We start from the raw sequence: 18826 nt of genomic DNA on the forward strand, positions 1-18826 counted from the left end.
AACAAAATGCTGCAGAAAACTGCAGTAATAAAGGACTGAAAAAAGCATGTAAAGTGATGGCCCAGGGTAGTTGGAGCACTCGGGGCAGTGACCCCCCAGCAGGAGGAGTGGCTACAGCAGATCCCCGAAAGACCTCAAGTTCTGAGGAAGTCTACATCACATTAAGCGTGGCAGTTTTCCCCAAATTACTGTAACTTTTATTAACTATTTTAATGTTTCTTATTTCATTTGACCTACTTTTTCATCTAAAATATTTAAATTTTAACACAATTTTTTTTCAGCAAATGAAAATAAAACATTATTTCAAGTATCTAAAACTTATTTCTAAATAACGTTTTTATCCATAATAAAATATCTTATTTTATTTTCCTCTGAAATTTTAATATGTGCGCGTGGGTGTGTGTGTGGTGGGGGGGGGTGCGTGCGTGTGTGTATGTGGGGGGGTGCGTGTGTGCGTGGGTGTGTGTGTGTGTGTGTGTGCAAGTGCATGTGGGTGTGTGTGGGGGGGTGCGTGTGTGTGTGTGTGTGTCTGTGTGTGTGTGTGTGTCTGGGTGTGGGTTTGTGTGCGTATGTGTGTCTGTGTGGGTGTGTGCGTGTGTGTGTGTGGGTGTGGGTTTGTGTGTGTGTCTGTGTGTGTGGGTGCATGCTTTTCTTTCCATAAAAACATTCAAATTCCATTTCTAAAACAAAAAAGGTGCATAATAAAAACAAGCTGCTTTATAATCTCTGTACATTCTTGGATCGATGTCGACTTTCGTTCCATAACGTGTTTTTTTTAACTTGTTCTGTCCAACAGCTGAGCAAACAGATCAGAGCTGAAGGCCGTTTGTGTTGAACAGGATTTACTATCACAAAAAGAGGTTATAGAACTTCTAAAAACCAGAGTGTAAACTTTTTGTTACTTTATTATTTTTTATTTATTTGTTACATTTAGTGTGTCGGGGGGAGAGGGGAAGAACGTGAGGGGGGGTGGAAGAGAGTAAAAGGAAGAGAGGTGAGAAAGTGGGGGAGACAAGCACTGATTTGAAGGAGTTATTATTTTAAGCTGTAAAAATTATACCAGATCTGCTGAGATGACAAATATTACATCAAAGGTGAAATTCTGAAGACATCTGTCCATCAGTGCACTGTGGGTTAGGAGGGGGGTGTGAAGCAGACAGGGAGCAGTGTGCATGTGGGGCCGGAGATACGTGCACGCTGCCAGAGTGAACAATGTGGTTAGGCAAATCCTTCCCAAATGTGAAGAAACTGGATTATCTAGAAAGGACTGTATTAAATTTTAGTTCGTTACCCCGTCAGTTTCTTACACACAGAAATAATGAATAATGACTCAGAGACAAAACTTAGCTTTTGTGGAGGTTTTACTTCGTCCAAACACGAAGGGGACAGACATGAACATGGTACATTCAAAGTCCGAACCAACAAGCTCAGGGATGGGATTTGGTATAAAAACCCTGCATTTGCATATTCAGAAGATCGTCCGATGGACCTCGTGTGAAAAACACGCCCACAGGTTACTGGTGGAGAGGAGCTCCAAGGCTAAAGTGAAGATAAGTCTGAGGCCTGCTCAGCAGAAAACATGCACAGAAAAAGGGAGTATGAGAATAAACTGTTAGAACAATAGCTTGGCTGTGCTTTCTTCAAATGTAATATAATTTTGAGATGACAATACATGCTCAGTGAATTAAGTTTAAACCATTAGTGTAATAAAAGTTAAAGGCAGTTTCTAACTATTCTTCACATCAACCTAACCAGCCAGACTAGGAGAGGGGGGGAGACATCCCCAGGCCAGGAGCGCCCCCGGGACCCGAGCAGCCCAGGGAGGGGGGAGACCCCCCACCACCCAGCCGGCGCCCCGTCTCCGCCAGCCAGCCCCGGTACCCGACCCAAGCAACCCAGAGATCACAGCGCATCCACAGCCCCCCCCCCCTCCCATAACCCTACCCTCTACAACCCTCCTCACCCGCCATTTTAACCGACCCCTCCTCCCATACCCCCCCTAATGCCCTCCCCACTCTGTGATGGGGAGGGAGAGTCCCAGAGGATCCCAGCAAGCCAGCCCCCAGGTCTGCTCCACCCATGCACTCTCGCACACATACCCACAATCTTCTGGTTGCCCCCCACCCCCAGTCACCACACAGTTACCCCCTCCGGCCCCCACAAGGATCCCCACAAGTCTGGCGGCCCTGAGAGGACCAGGCGGGAGAAGACTGGCCGCCCCTCCCCGACCCCACCCATGTATGGTGGTGTGGGTGTGCTGTGTGTGTGCTGCAGGTAAAATAGGAGTTCTCCAGTGTTGGGGGGCCCCACCGCTGCCAAGCCGCAGAGCCCCACCACTCCGGGTCCCTCTGTGTGTGTGCTGCTAACATGCAGTGTGTGTGTCTAAAGTGGAAGTTAAAATTGTGGGGGGGACCAGTGAAATATTAGCACGGATGTTTCACCGTGTCCCCCTCCACCAGACCATCCCGACAAGGCCCTAGATGAATCAGGGTGTCTAATATGCCAGTAAAAGTGGAATGGAGGGCGGGCGCCGATGCGACCCCAGAGAGACACCCCCAGTGAGCCCCGCCAGTATAACCCACCCAGAGCCTCCAGCGCTGAGAAACAGCCAGCAAGGAAGGGGCCTGGTGCCAAAACGGAGGGGCAGGAGGTCCAGCCCCACCATTCATGCCCTGACCTCCCTAAGGACTAGCACACCGACCCCCCATGGCCCCCCCCCAAAAAATAAAAATAAAAAGAGGACCCAAATTATATATATATCATCCTGGATAGTGGCTTCTACGCTCACTAGTCCTCGGCCTCCTTCCTTGCGGCTAGCATACAGTCTCAGGGTGCTGGATTTGGGATGGAACCCTCCATGCATGGTGAGAAGCTTTCGTGTTTTAACATCCGTGGTCTGTATCTCTTCCTTTGGCCATCTTATTATTCCTGCAGGGTATCTGATAACTGGCAGTGCGCAGCTGTTTATTGCCCGGGTCTTATTTTTGCCATTTAGCTGGCTTCTCAGGACTTGCCTTACTCTTTGGAGGAATTTAGCTGTTGCAGCTTTCCTTGTTGCCTGCTCCAGGTTGCCATTTGCCTGTGGAATTCCAAGGTACTGCTTTTGTTCCTTCTGGGAGTCAGACCCCTCCTGTGTGGACTACCTTGCCTCTCTTTGTCACCATCCGGCTACATTTCTCGAGCCCGAATGACATCCCAATGTCAGTACTGTAGATCCTGGTGGTGTGGATCAGGGAGTCAATGTCACGCTCGCTCTTTGCATATAGCTTGATGTCATCCATGTAGAGGAGGTGACTGATGTTGGCCCCATTTCTGAGTCGGTATCCATAGCCAGTCTTGGTGATTATTTGGCTGAGGGGGTTCAGGCCTATGCAGAACAGCAGTGGGGACAGAGCATCACCTTGGTATACCCCACATTTGATGGACACTTGTGCAAGTGGCTTCCCATTGGCTTCTAGGGTGGTTTTCCACAGCTTCATGGAGTTTCCTATGAAGGCTCTTAGGCCGCATTTACACTGCAGGTCTTGATGCCCATATCCGATTTTCTAACTATATCCGATTTTTTTGACGACCCGCTTACGTCATCTTTTAAAAGTGACCCGTATCTGATTTTTGCATTTACACTATACAATGCTGAAACTATCAAACATAGACGTTCTGAGGACTACGTAGCAGTATTTCCACCTTCCGCGGACCTCTTTCGGACTTTTGTGATTGCGGTTGTCATGGAGGCAAGGCGGCGACGGAAGGAGGCGTTGGCTTGGGCGCTCCTGAGGGGATGCACGGGAGAGGAAAAAAAGGATGGCTGCTCGGCTCTCTGTGGATTTTGAATGAGGAAGTGTTTGCAGACGTGCTGTACTAACAGTTTGATCCAAGTGTTGAACCTTTCCTGCGCGATGACTTCTCTTTTCCGACCGTGGTCAGAAACACACGGGAGATTTCCTCGAGGTTCACTTTCCCGTTCTGAACCCTCAGCTGCAGAGTGGGTTAAGAAAGACTCCAAAACTTTTGGGGGAGACACCTTATTTTTAATTTACGGTTCTCCGACACTCCCCCGCTCCGCGCTCACACCCGCTCTCCTCTCCTTACACACGCAAGCACGCGCGCGCACACACACACACACACACGGTCACCATCATACACACCCCCCAAAGAAATAAACGGCTTCTGGCCTGTTCCATAGCAACGGTGTCCCGCTTTATTAGTTACCGTTTGCGTCAGGACTGGACATAACAGCGGTTTCCAACTACGGTCTGAAGCCTGAGGCTGAAAGAACACACTGACAGTAAAATCAGCGCACAAAAAGCACCTTAATAAGCCATGTGATCTCAGTTGGTGGTGTCCTGTATTGACGTCACTGAGGTACGACTCGCATTTACTGGGGAATATCCGATTTGTCTGCTTACATGGCACACTCAAATGCACGGATCCGATTCGTTTCCGATTTTTTTCCACATATGAGAGAGGCCTGTATCCGATCTGAGAAAAACGGAATCCACGCGCTTTTGTCCTGCTTACACGTTCCACAGTCACATCCGATCTGTGCCAAATGAGAGGAAAAAAATCGGAATTGGGTCACTTGAACAATGCAGTGTAAAGGCGGCCTTTGAGTCCTGTTGATGTAGTACAGCTCCAAGCATTCATTGATCCATGTGTGTGGCCTTGAGTCATAGACCTTCTTGTAATCAATCCAGGCTGTGCACAGGTTGGTGTGTCGTGACTTGCAGTCTTGAGCAACTGTTCTGTCCACCAGGAGTTGGTGTTTGGCTCCTCTGGAGTCTCTACCAATGCCCTTCTGTGTGTTACTGTGACGGTGTGGCACCATCAGATGACGAGAGGGGCCACACTGTGTTTTATTATTTGTTCATTTATGTATTTTATGTTTAAAATGACTACCTGTGGTGCCACCCGGAAGCTAATGGAGAGCAACGCCAAATGGACGTGGCTTCACGTTTAAAAGGGAGCACCACAGGTAGTGAAATGGAGGAGTGAGACGGAGGTGTCATGTGATGTGTGGCCCTGCGTAGAGCTATTGAAAAGCTCAGCATCTTGAATAAAGAAAGAACCTCCTCACCTTGGCTCCTCTGCATCCTTTCCTGGAGGGACCATGTCACAGTCACTCATGAATTGATCCATGTGCCTATTTATCTTGGTTGCAATGATGCCTGACATGAGCTTCCATGTTGTGGAGAGACATTGGACATCAGAAAGACAGGACCCTTTGAGGATCCCTCAAAGGGTGCAGTCCAATGATTGGCCGGTAGTTGGATGGGACTGCACCCTTTGAGGGATCCTTCTGGATCAGGATCGTTAGCCCTTCCGTTAGCCATTCGGGGTGAGTCCCATCTCTTAGCAGCTGGTTCATTTGTGCTGCCAGGCGCTCGTGTAGTGCGGTAAGCTTCTTTAGCCAGTAGGCATGTATCATGTCAGGACCCAGTGCTGTCCAGTTCTTCATACCTGAGGACTCTTTCTTGGATGTATAAGAGCAACCATGGAAGAAAACAGTACCCACCATGGAAGCAACGGTTAGAGGCCAAAATCAAGGCAACTCGGAAGGATGTGAGTAAGCTGACAGAGGCTAAAAGAGGTACAATGAGAAAGCAAGTACCTAAAAGATACAGCCAGATGCCCATACCTGAAGCACTGGAATCTGCCAAACAAAGGCTACTAGCCATGAGCAGCCACCTAAAGAGGTACACAAGAGACAATGAAGCCAGACGAATAAGCAGGCTGTTCGCAACTCAACCTGCAAAAGTGTACGATCAGTGGCAGTGGCAGTGACAGCCGAGCAGACCCACCAAGGCCAGAAACTGAACAGTACTGGAAAAGTATATGGGAGAAAGAGACAGCACATAACAGCAATGCCCAGTGGCTGGTCTCTCTGAGAGAAGAACATAGCAACCTCCCTGAACACAATCCAGTAACCATCACAGTGGCAGACATCCAAGAAAGAGTCTCAGGTATGAAGAACTGGACAGCACCGGGCCCTGACATGATACATGCCTACTGGCTAAATAAAGAAGCTTACGACACTCCACGAGCGCCTGGCAGCACAAATGAACCAGCTGCTAAGAGATGGGACTCACCCCGAATGGCTAATGGAAGGGTGAACGATCCTGATCCAGAAGGATCCCTCAAAGGGTGCAGTCCCATCCAACTACCGGCCAATAACCTGTATCTCCACAACATGGAAGTTCATGTCAGGCATCATTGCAACCAAGATAAATAGGCACAAGGATCAATTCATAAGTAACACACAGAAGGGCATTGGTAGAGACTCCAGAGGAGCCAAACACCAACTCCTGGTGGACAGAACAGTCGCTCAAGACTGCAGGTCACGACACACCAACCTGTGCACAGCCTGGATTGATTACAAGAAGGCCTATGACTCAATGCCACACACATGGATCACTGAATGCTTGGAGCTGTACAACATCAACAGGACTCTAAGAGCCTTCATAGGAAAATCAATGAAGCTGTGGAAAACCACCCTTGAAGCTAATGGGAAGCCACTTGCACAAGTGTCCATCAAATGTGGGATATACCAAGGCGATGCTCTGTCCCCACTGCTGTTCTGCATAGGCCTGAACCCCCTCAGCCAAATAATCACCAAGACTGGCTATGGATACCGACTCAGAAATGGGGCCAACATCAGTCACCTCCTCTACATGGATGACATCAAGCTATATGCAAAGAGCGCGCGTGACATTGACTCCCTGATCCACACCACCAGGATCTACAGTACTGACATTGGGATGTCATTCGGGCTCGAGAAATGTAGCCGGATGGTGACAAAGAGAGGCAAGGTAGTCCACACAGGAGGGGTCTGACTCCCAGAAGGAACAAAAGCAGTACCTTGGAATTCCACAGGCAAATGGCAACCTGGAGCAGGCAACAAGGAAAGCTGCAACAGCTAAATTCCTCCAACGAGTAAGGCAAGTCCTGAGAGGCCAGCTCAATGGCAAAAATAAGACCCGGGCAATAAACAGCTACGCACTGCCAGTTATCAGATACCCTGCAGGAATAATAAGATGGCCAAAGGAAGAGATACAGACCACGGATGTTAAAACACGAAAGCTCTTCACCATGCATGGAGGGTTCCATCCCAAATCCAGCACCCTGAGACTGTATGCTAGCCGCAAGGAAGGAGGCCGAGGACTAGTGAGCGTGGAAGCCACTATCCAGGATGAAACATCCAAGATCCATGAGTACATCAAGCTCAAGGCCCCAACTGACAGTGTGCTCAGTGAATGTCTCAGGCAATGGAGAACAGATGATACAGTGCTGGAGGACAAACCCCTGCATAGGATGTACCACCGGACCATAACGGAAGTGGCTGATATCAAGAAGTCCTACCAATGGCTAGAAAGGGCTGGCCTACAGGACAGCACTGAAGCGCTCATCCTGGCAGCTCAGGAACAAGCCCTGAGCACCAGAGCAATAGAGGCTTAGATCTACCACACCAGACAAGACCCAAGGTGTAGATCTACCACACCAGACAAGACCCAAGGTGTAGGCTGTGCAAAGAGGCGCCTGAAACAATCCAGCACATAACTGCAGGGTGTAAGATGCTGGCAGGTAAAGCATACATGGAGCGCCACAATCAAGTGGCTGGAATAATATACAGGGACATGTGTGCAGAATATGAACTGGAAACCCCAAGATCAAAATGGGAAACACCTCCGAAGGTGGTATAGAACGAGAGGGCAAAGATCCTGTGGGACTTCCAGATCCAGACTGATAGGATGGTAATGGCGAACCAACCAGACATTGTAGTGGTGGATAAAGAACAGAGGAAAGCCGTTGTGGTGGATGTGGCAGTACATAGCGATGGGAACATGAGGAAGAAGGAACATGAGAAACTGGTGAAATACCAGGGACTCAGAGAAGAACTGGAGAAAGCCTGGAAAGTGAAGTTGACAGTGGTGCCTGTGGTAATTGGAGCACTCGGGGCAATAACCCCCAAGCTGGAGGAGGGGCTACAACAGATACCTGGAAAGACCTCAGACCTCTCAGTCCAGAAAAGCGCAGTGCTAGGAACAGCTAAGATACTGCGCAGGACCCTCAAGCTCCCAGGCCTCTGGTACAGGACCTGAGCTTGGAGGAGAAACCACCCGCGGAGGGTGAGAGGGGCGTTTATATATATGTGTATATATATATATATATATATATATATATATATATATATATATATATATATATATATATATATATAAATAAATTAATGAATAAATAAATAATTATTGTCATTATTATTAAATTGGAAAAAGAAAAAAAAAACAAAGGGACCCTTTAACCCCTGCCAAGGATGCATCGCCGCCCCCGGGGGGCCAGGCCAAGCACCAATACAACCGGCCGCGGGCGAAACGCCGGCCATGGGCAGCCGACCCCAGGCCCTAGAACCCCAAGCCCCCCCCAGCCCCCGCCACGGCAACCAGCCACCCAGCACGGCCCCTGGCTGTCTTTCCTGGTCAGCCACACTGCCTACCCTGCGCCCAGAAGGCACCAACCCAGGAACCCCTGCCAAGTGCACCCCCCCACCCCCCACCCAAGCAACCAGAGCCCCTAGGCCAGGAGAACAGCAGGCCCGGCAGGACCCCCCCCCCCCAAACCCACCCAAGCCCACCGAACCAGCTAGGATCCGGCTCAACCAATCACCATCCCACCCTTACTAGGTGATGTGACTAACCAGCTGGAGCCAGGGAGAGTCTGAAGCCGACAGGTTTTTGGTGGAGGACATTATCTCTAAACTAATATGCTCTGACATGAGGTTTCTGTAGTGGTTGATGCTAAGATTATTTTTAGATTTCCAGTTTAGGAGGATAGTTTTCTTTGCTATACATACAGCGGTGAGAACCATATAAGCCTTGTTAGATTCCATGTTGATGTAATTCAGGTCACCTAATAAGCAGAATTTGGGGCATGAAGGAATCTTATGATTAAACCAGATTGATAAATCCTCACAAACCTTACGCCAGAATGATTGAATGACAGAAGCACAGGGCATGCAGATAGTCATCTATGTTGTTACCTGTGCCCTGTGTGCATATAGCAGACTGATTGAGACCCATTTTAAATAACCTCTGTCCGGTGTAGTGAATTCTGTGGAAAATCTTGTGCTGAATAAGTTGCAGATTAGGACTTTTGGTCATATTAAAGGCATTCAAACAGATCTGTAGCCAAAATTGATCACTAGTATTCAATGATAGCTCAGACTCCCATTTTGTCATGGGTAAGTAAATTGTTTCATCTATGTTAGATATCAACTTGTAAATTTTGGAGGTGAGTTTGGGATTTTTAAGGTCCATGAAATGTGTTACTGTAAGGGGAAGGTCTAGGTCTATTTGGGTCAGGCAGTATTTAGTGCTTATAGCTGATTTAAGCTGCTGATATTCTAGAAATTTGTTTTTATTAATTCCATAGGATGAGGATAACGTTGAGAGGGACATAAATGTTCTATTCTGAATTATATGCTGGAACTGCTGGATTCCTTTGTTCTTTCATGAAGCAAAGTGAATCATGTTTTTGTTAATCAAAATGTCAGAGTTGTTCCAAATGGGGGTAAGTTTACATGGAAATAATGTGAGGTTGTTTTTTTTAAGAAAATCCCACCAGGCTGTTAGAGATGAGCTGATGTTTAAACTTCTGAAGCATTTGTGTTGTTTAATTTTAGAACTGAAGAAAGGTAAATTAGAAATATCTAGGTTATCACAGAGATTTTGTTCTATGTCTAGCCAAGATTCATCTAACACACCAGGATTCAGCTATTTTTGGACATAGCACAGTCTGTTTGCAGAGTAGTAGTCCTAGAAGTCTTGAAGGCCTAGTCCTCCTCTATCTTTAGGTTTTTTAATACTTTTTAAACTGATCCTTGGTGGTTTACCTTCCCAGAGGAATTGGGAAATAAATGAGTCTAATGATTTGAACCAAGTAGTTGGAGGTTTGGAAGGAATCATTGAAAACAGGTAGTTAATTTTGGGAAGAATCGTCATTTTTATTATTTCAACTCTCCCCATTAGAGAAATGGGTAGAGTTTTCCATCTAGTGAGATCAGCCTCGGTTGTTTTAAGTAGTTGGGTGTGGTTTAGCTTGAATAGATCAGAAAGCCTAGAGGAGATATTTATACCTAAGTACTTTATGTTGCCTGTTTGTATTTTAATAGATGACGGATTTAGATAATTGCAATTAATTGGTAAAATTGTGCTTTTAGACCAGTTTATGGAGTATTCTGAAACTGAGGAAAATCTATTAATTAGGGAGATGATTTGGCAGATGGAAGATTGTGAATTTGGAGTAAATAGTAAAACATCATCTGCATAAAGACTTATTTTGTGTTTTCTAGATTTCTGGTTTGAATGCCTTCAATGTCTCGACTTTGCCTAATAGCAGCAGCTAGAAGTTCAATAAATAGTGCAAATAAAGACGGAGATAGTGGACAGCCTTGTCTGGTTCCTCTTTGTAAATTAAAGCTTGGAGATGTTTGATCATTTGTTCTGATACGAGCATTAGGAGAGGCATATAATATTTTAATCCAGTTAATAAATGATTTTCCAAAGCCAAATTTGTTCAGGGTGGCTATTAAAAATTTCCAGTTGACCCGATCAAATGCCTTTTCTGCATCCAGTGACAAAATGGTTGCTTCTCGGTTGTTGATAGTTGTATAATCTATGAGGTTGATTAATCTGCGCATGTTGGTTGATGAATGTCTACCCTTTATAAAACCTGTTTGGTCAGGATGTATTAGAGAGGGAACTACCTTCTCTAGCCTTCCCGCCAAAGCTTTGCAGATTATTTTAAGATCTGCATTAATCAGTGATATGGGTCGATAGCTGGATGGTGATGTGGGATCTTTTCCAGGTTTTAGAAGTAAGATAATATTAGCAGAGTTCATATTTGGAGGTAGAGAATTGTTGTCCTTAATTTCTATTGTCATTCTGAGAAAAATGAGAGCTAAAATTTGCCAAAACTCTTTATAAAATTCTGCTGGGAAGCCGTCTGGTCCTGGGGCTTTTTTACTAGGCATGTTGGTTAATGCTTTATGTAGCTCTTCTTTAGTAAAAGGGGACTCCAGGGCTGTGATTTGTTCCTCTGTTGGTCTAGGCAAATCTATGCTATTGAGAAAACTATTGATGTCTTTGTCAGAAGGATCAATTTGGGATGAGTAGAGGGATTGGTAAAAGTTTTTAAAAACTGAATTTATTGCAGCTGGATCATGTGTTGCGTTTCCTGTTAGGTCTATGACTGATGAAATAGTTGTCTTTTCTTTGTTTATTTTGAGTTGACTTGCCAAATATTTCCCAGATTTATTACTGTGATCAAACCTCTCCAAGCGTAGTCTCTGTAATAAAAACTGTGTTCTTTGAGGAGTTATTTCATTTAATTCAATTCTTACTTTCCTTCTTTGTTGTAGAGTTTGTTCATGCGGAGAGTTGCTGTACGTTTCCTCCAAAATTCTGATTTTTTTGCTCTAAATCCACTAGTTTAGAGTTTTCTTTTCTTTTTTTGAGGGATCAGAAGGCGATTATTTTGCCTCTCATAACTGCTTTCCCGGCATCCCATAAAAGGCACGAGGAAATACCTAGGTGGTCATTATTTTGAAGATATGAGGACCATTCTTTAGCAAAGAAGTCGATAAAGTTAGGGTCTCTGAGCAACGATGTATTGAACCTCCAGCTCCTTAATGAAGGTGGGGAAGTTTTGTTTTTAAGAGTCAGGGATACCGATGCGTGATCACTGATAGTAATGGGGTGGATCTGTGTTTCTGTAGCTATGCTCAACAAGGAACTGTTAACAAAGAAATAATACAGCCTGGGGTAAAATACCATGTTTAATTAATTCTCACTGGCTCAGGGCCAGCTGCTGCATGATGGGAGGACAGCGTGCCGCGCCCCGCCCTGCAGCAGAGAAGTGAACGGACCAGATTCCTGACGTGGACTCAGGAGAACAGCAGGACTGTGACACAGGCCGCAGCGTTGCCCCGTAATTTGAAGCATTCCACTCCACGTCAATCACTTTCTGTAGCGTCAAAAGACGCACCGACGCAGGAAAGCATCTCTGCTTCTCATTCAGCGGAACGTTTCTCCCTTTTTCCTCATCCAGGTTTGCACACAACAAACCACAGCAGCAACAAGAAACACCTGGAAACAGGAGCAAATATGTGCTGCTCACATGTAGAACCAATAAGGACGTCGTTTTCCTGAAATACTGACAGAACCTCCATAGAAGTCCACCTTTATTCATGCAAACATCTTTCCACGCTTTCAGCAGCTCTCAGAGCTTTACAGTTCAAAACGAACTGGAAAAAAGGAACCACCAAGATTCAAACCGTTGACCCCCTCCACTGACCCTGTGACCCCCCCACACAATGAACACAGCATGAAAACATGACTGCAATGGAAAAGAAACTGTTCCTTAGAAAGGACTTGACATTTTCCTTTACCGTTACCAAAACCCAGATAAGCAAAGTGATGCTCAGATATGAGGAAGGAAATGGACTTTAGTGTTTGAACGTCATCTTCAGACCCGTAACGCACCCACGCCGTTTACCTGAAGCTACTAATCAATAGAAATGCTTTTGTTCTTTCTCTCCATTGACTGTGATTCATGGGGCGTTCCCCCGTTCTCTGAGCTAAATATTCCACAAATAGATGTTGACGGTTCAGAAGGGTGTGCCTGCTTGTTGTGATGCTCACAAAGGAGGTAACACGGGTTTGACGCTGTAGCACAGCAACACACCCAGAGCTGAGGTCACCTGAGCAGCATAAAAGCAGAGCAGCTGCTCAGCAGCAGCATCAAACCGGCAGAAGTCACCTGTGCATCAAGATGAAGCTGATCTTCTCTCTGACTCTCATCTATGCGCTCTGCAGCTCAGGTAACCAACATTCACCTGTTTCTCTCCCACTTTGGGATCTTTGAAGCGTCTGGGACGTCTGAGCAGCTCTTTCCAGGTTTTCCCTTCGTTTGTGTTCAATTCAAAGATTCAACTGCAGAAAACTCTTTAGGAAGTCCAACATTTGAAATGTGAGGGTAAATAGATTTCTCTGGGATAAAGAACGCTTAGAAATGATCAAATAGAATATTTGAAAGATGAGAAGTTTCAAGTTCAACAGGAAACTCTCCATTCTAAAGCTTTGAAACTTGAACGTTTTTGTCCTTGACTCCAAATGGATCGCTCATTGTCATGATTACACACAACAACCGGATCAGAAAGGATCCCTGCAGAAAAGTGGATCCATATTCATGACTGGACTGAAATCTTTTTGTCTCTGCAGCTGCTGCTCTTCAGTGTGACGCCTGTGCAGACGCAGCATGTTCAACCACATTTAGTAAGAATTGCGGCTCAGGGACCTTGTGTGTAACCGCTTCCATCACAGGTATGCTCTTCTCCTCTCATGACCGTACAGTGAAAGCCTGAATGTTGTTCTGGAAAGTTCTGGGGGGTTTCCATCAGTAACTCCAACTGTCCTTTGACTGCAGCCTCTTCACCTGGAGCTTCAGGAACACGAGTCTACAAGAACTGTGCTATTCCTTCTCTTTGTCCCATGGCTGGAGCGGCAACCTTTTCCGTCAACTTGGGTTATTCCAGTGCCATTGCATCGGCTCAGTGCTGCAACTCGGACAACTGCAACTCCCAGACCCTGGCTTGTACGGACACTCAGCTTTTTACTGCAAACCTCCGATTTCCAAACATGTGGATGTTCCTCTGAAGCTTCTACACATTTGTCTGGTTGATAATAAATCTCTTACTGGGTTTCAGTTCCTACCCCTCCGTCTGCTAACGGCCTGACGTGTCCCGGCTGTGACCCGCCCACCTCTCAGTGCAGCTCTACAGTCCAGTGTTCAGGAGACCAGACCAGCTGCTTCCAAGCAACCTGTGAGTTTTCATGGCAACTTAGGAGTCTGACCTCAAGAATCTTCTTCTGCTTTGGAATAATCATCAGCCTCTGTGTTTGAGGAGAACTCATGAGTCAGAGATTCCAAAACGTGTTAGCAAGAACTTGATTTGATCAGCTTCCTTATTGTTCATGTTTGCAACATTCTGAACTAAACCTCCTTGTGTTGATCTACAGTGACTAACGGCTCCACATCATATCCAGCTCTGGGCTGCGTGTCTCCAAACACATGTGCAGCTGCAACCGGCCTGGGGAAGCTGCCTTTCATGGAGAATGTTGGTGACATCACCGCTGGACCAGTTTGCAGCGCTGCAACCAGCATAACCACAACTGCTCAACCAACGACTTCTACTACTCAAGCAACCACAACTGCTGCTACGGCACCTGCAACTTCATCAACCTCCACAAGTTCTGAAACCACAACAGTTGCAGCATCAACCTCCATAAGCTCTCAAACCACAACAATTGCACCATCAACCTCCACAACACCAGAAACTACAACAGTTGCACCATCAACCTCTGCAATCTCTGAAACCTCAACAGTTGCGGCATCAACCTCCACAACACCAGAAACCACAACAGTTGCACCATCAACCTCCACAGCACCGGAAACCTCAACAGTTGCACCATCGACCTCCACAACACCAGAAACTACAACATTTGCACCATCAACTTCCACAACACAAGAAACCACAACAGTTGCAGCATCAACCTCCACCAGCTCTCAAACCTCAACAGTTGCAGCATTAACCTCCACAACACCAGAAACTACAACAGTTTTACCATCAACCTTTGCAATCTCAGAAACCTCAACAGTTGCAACATCAACCTCCACAACCACTGAAACCTCAACAGTTGCAGCATCAACCTCCACCAGCTCTCAAACCTCAACAGTTGCAGCATCAACCTCCACAACACCAGAAACTACAACAGTTGCACCATCATCTTCCACAACACTAGAAACCTCAACAATTGCAGCATCAACTTCCACAATCTATGAAACCCCAACAGTTGGACCATCAACCTCCACAGCACCGGAAACCACAGCAGTTGCACCATCAACCTCCACAACACAAAATGTCTCAACAGTTGCAGCATCTACCCTCAACAGCTCTGAAACGTCAACAGTTGCTGCATCAACTTTCACAACACCAGAAGCTACAACAGTTGCAGCATCAACCTCGACAACATTAGAAACTACAACAGTTGCAGCATCCACCTCCACAACACCTGAAATCTCAACAGTTGCTGCCTCAACCTCCACAACTAAAGAAAACTCAACAGTTGCCGCATCAACCGCCGCACCATCGACTGCTGCCGCAATAACCTCCATCATCTCTGCAACATCAACTGCTGCATTATCAACTTCCGCAATCTCTGGAGCCACAACAGTTGCAGCATCAACTTCCGCTATCTCTGAAGCCACAACACTGGCAGTATCACCGCCCACCATCTCTGACCCCACAACAGTTGCTGTGTCAACTTCCGCTATCTCTGAAGCAACAAAAGGTGGCAAATCAACTTCTACTAACTATGAAGTTACAACAGTTGCTACATCCACCTTGACAAGCTCTGACCCAACAACAGTTGCTGCATCAACGTCCGCTGTCTCTGAAGCCACAACAGTTTCTGCATCAACTTCCGCTGTCTCTGAAGCAACAACAGTTGCTGCATCAACTTCTGCTGTCTCTGAAGCAACAATAGTTGCTGCATCAACTTCCGCTTTCTCTGATGGCACAACAGTTGCTGCATCAACTTCCGCTACCTCTGAAGCCACAACCAATGCAGCATCAACTTCCGCTGTCTCTGAAGCAACAACAGTTGCTGCATCAACTTCCGCTATCTCCGAAGCCACAACCATTGCTGCATCAACTTCCGCTGTCTCTGATGCCACAACAATTGCAGCATCAACTTCTGCTGTCTCTGAAGCCACAACAGTTTCTGCATCAACTTCTGCTCTCTCTGAAGCCACAACAGTTGCTGCATCAACTTCAGCTACCTCTGAAGCCACAACCATTGCAGCATCAACTTCCGCTACCTCTGAAGCCACAACAGTTGCTGCATCAACTTCCGCTACCGCTGAAGCCACAACACTGGCAGTATCACCGCCCACCATCTCTGACCCCACAACAGTTGCTGTGTCAACTTCCGCTATCTCTGAAGCAACAAAAGGTGGCAAATCAACTTCCACTAACTATGAAGTTACAACAGTTGCTACATCCACCTTGACAAGCTCTGACCCAACAACAGTTGCTGCATCAACGTCCGCTGTCTCTGAAGCCACAACAGTTTCTGCATCAACTTCCGCTGTCTCTGAAGCAACAACAGTTGCTGCATCAACTTCTGCTGTCTCTGAAGCCACAACAGTTGCTGCATCAACTTCAGCTACCTCTGAAGCCACAACCATTGCAGCATCAACTTCCGCTACCTCTGAAGCCACAACAGTTGCTGCATCAACTTCCGCTGTCTCTGAAGCAACAACAGTTGCTGCATCAACTTCCGCTATCTCCGAAGCCACAACCATTGCAGCATCAACTTCTGCTGTCTCTGAAGCCACAACAGTTTCTGCATCAACTTCTGCTGTCTCTGAAGCCACAACAGTTGCTGCATCAACTTCAGCTACCTCTGAAGCCACAACCATTGCAGCATCAACTTCCGCTACCTCTGAAGCCACAACAGTTGCTGCATCAACTTCCGCTACCGCTGAAGCCACAACCATTGCTGCATCAACTTCCGCAGTCTCTGAAGCCACAACAGTTGCTGCCTCAACTTTTGCTGTCTCCGAAGCAACAACAGTTGCTGGATCAACTTCCACTGTCTCTGAAGCTACAACCATTGCTGCATCAACTGTCGCCGTCTCCGAAGCAACAACAGTTGCTGCATCAACTTCCGCTGTCTCTGAAGCCACAACAGTTCCAGCATCAAGTTTCGCTGTCTCCGAAGCAACAACGGTTGCTGCATCAACTTCTCCTATCTCTGAAGCCACAACCGTTGCTGCATCAACCTCCACTGTTTCTGAAGCAACAACCGTTGCTACATCAACTTCCACTTACTCTGAAGCCACAACAGTTGCCACATCAACCCCCGCACCATCAACTGCTGCCGCAATGACCTCCACCATCTCGGCAACATCAACCGCTGCAGCATCAACTTCCGCGATCTCTGAAGCAACAACAATTGCTGCATCAACTTCCGCAGTCTCTGAAGCAACAAAAATTGCTGCATCAACTTCAGCGGTCTCTGAAGCAACAAAAATTGCTGCATCAACTTCTGCGGTCTCTGAAGTAACAACAGTTGCTGCATCAACTTCCGCTATCTCTAAAGCCACAACAGTTGCTGAATCAACTTCCGCTATGTCCGAAGCAACAACAATTGCTGCATCAACTTCCGTGGTCTCTGAAGCAACAAAAATTGCTGCATCAACTTCCGCGGTCTCTGAAGCAACAAAAATTGCTGCATCAACTTCTGCGGTCTCTGAAGTAACAACAGTTGCTGCATCAACTTCCGCTATCTCTGAAGCAACAACAGTTGCCACATCAACCGCCACACCATCAACTGCTGCCACAATGACCTCCAACATCTCTGCAACATCAACTTCCACTAACTCTGAAACCACAACAGTTGCATTACCGAGCCCGACTCTCCCTCAAGCCACAACAGTTGCTACATCAACATTCACTACCGTTGAAATAACAACAGCTGCTTCTACCAAACCTTCACCAGTAGCCTCAGCAACCTCCGCCGTCCCTGCACCAGTTGCCCCAGCAACTAGCGGTGCCACTGGAGCTGGAACAACCCAATCAACCACGGTGTCAACAACCAGCAGTTCTGGACTTTCTGTCCAAATGTGTGTTTTCAACCTCCTGCTTGGTCTTCTGGTCTTCATGTTGTAATTGACCGTGGAGGTTTCAGCTCCGTTTTGTTGGGAAAGTTGCATTTCTCTCTCATGCTAAACCAAACGTGAACATCTGGTTACCAATGGGAATCTAGAAATGTGAAAAAGGTCACAGTATGAACCTAAACTTGAAGATATTTTTGATGTTCCTGCATTATTATTTAACATTCCTATTTATTGTTTGTTGTTGGAACAAACTGTTATTTAATATTAATTGGTTAAAGTCAGAGAAGCTTTTTAAATCCTTTCATCAAATATTTATTTCTTTGTATTTCTCCACATTATTTATTGTCTTTTAACCAGTTGTAAATAAAGTTTTATGCCTCAAACTAAAATGGGTTTGCTCTTCTTGTGAGGCCTGAACTGAGGCTCCTGGGACTCTAAAGAACAGTAATAATTCTGTAATAGTTGTAGGTTTAACCCTTGTGCTATCTTAGATGACCCCCCCCCCCCCCCCCCCTTACATTGACGTGTTCTCCCTACCATGACAAAGATAAACCAGAGAGCAGGGATTTAAAATATCTAAAGGACTAAAATAAATGGTAAATGGCGTATATTTATATATACTTATAAATACTTATAAAGCGCTTTTCTACCTTCAAGGCCCAAAGCGCTTTACAGTCACACACTGGTGGCGGCTCCGCTGCTGAACACTGACACCAACCTCCCACCAGAGGCAAGGTGGGGTTCAGTGTCTTGCCCAAGGACACTTCAAGACATGGACGTGCAAGGAGGGGGAATCGAACCTGCAATCTTACGATCATGGGTCGACTGCCCTACCGCTGCCCCACAGTCGCCCTTGAAAACATCAGCACCTCTGCCAGAGAGAGGAACGGGCGGACTATGGCAATGTTTATAAGATGATAAAATCCTGTTTTCACAACGTTCCTGATGTGAGGCATGAATCTCAGCTCAGAGTCAAAAAGAACGTCCAGGTTTCTCACACACTGAGAAGGTTTCAAGTTCTGAAGATGTGTTCAAATCATCTCTCTCTTGTCTTCAGGACCGATGATTAAAACTTCAGTTTATTCCTGGTTGA

At 46.3% G+C, this 18826-nt stretch overlaps 1 protein-coding gene across 1 annotated transcript; it reads left to right on the plus strand.

The window, feature by feature from the left end:
• Positions 1-11591: 11591 nt before the first annotated feature.
• LOC105358445 (serine-rich adhesin for platelets-like) lies at positions 11592-18108 on the plus strand. The gene is made up of 5 exons (XM_023956169.1): positions 11592-12871; positions 13272-13373; positions 13477-13644; positions 13757-13873; positions 14070-18108. The coding sequence occupies exons 1-5, from the start codon at positions 12823-12825 to the stop codon at positions 17783-17785; spliced, it is 4152 nt and encodes a 1383-aa protein (XP_023811937.1). The 5' UTR covers positions 11592-12822; the 3' UTR covers positions 17786-18108.
• Positions 18109-18826: the final 718 nt, after the last annotated feature.

This window comes from Oryzias latipes, chromosome 6 (genome assembly GCF_002234675.1).
Source record: "Oryzias latipes chromosome 6, ASM223467v1".
NCBI classification, from domain to species: domain Eukaryota; kingdom Metazoa; phylum Chordata; class Actinopteri; order Beloniformes; family Adrianichthyidae; genus Oryzias; species Oryzias latipes.

Bases quoted from the DNA above. Each gene is read 5' to 3' on its own strand.
- LOC105358445 (XM_023956169.1), top strand. From the start codon at position 12,823: ATGAAGCTGATCTTCTCTCTGACTCTCATCTATGCGCTCTGCAGCTCA. The intron at 12,872-13,271 runs GTAACCAACATT...TTGTCTCTGCAG, and splicing joins CTATGCGCTCTGCAGCTCAG to CTGCTGCTCTTCAGTGTGAC. The intron at 13,874-14,069 runs GTGAGTTTTCAT...GTTGATCTACAG, and splicing joins CAGCTGCTTCCAAGCAACCT to TGACTAACGGCTCCACATCA.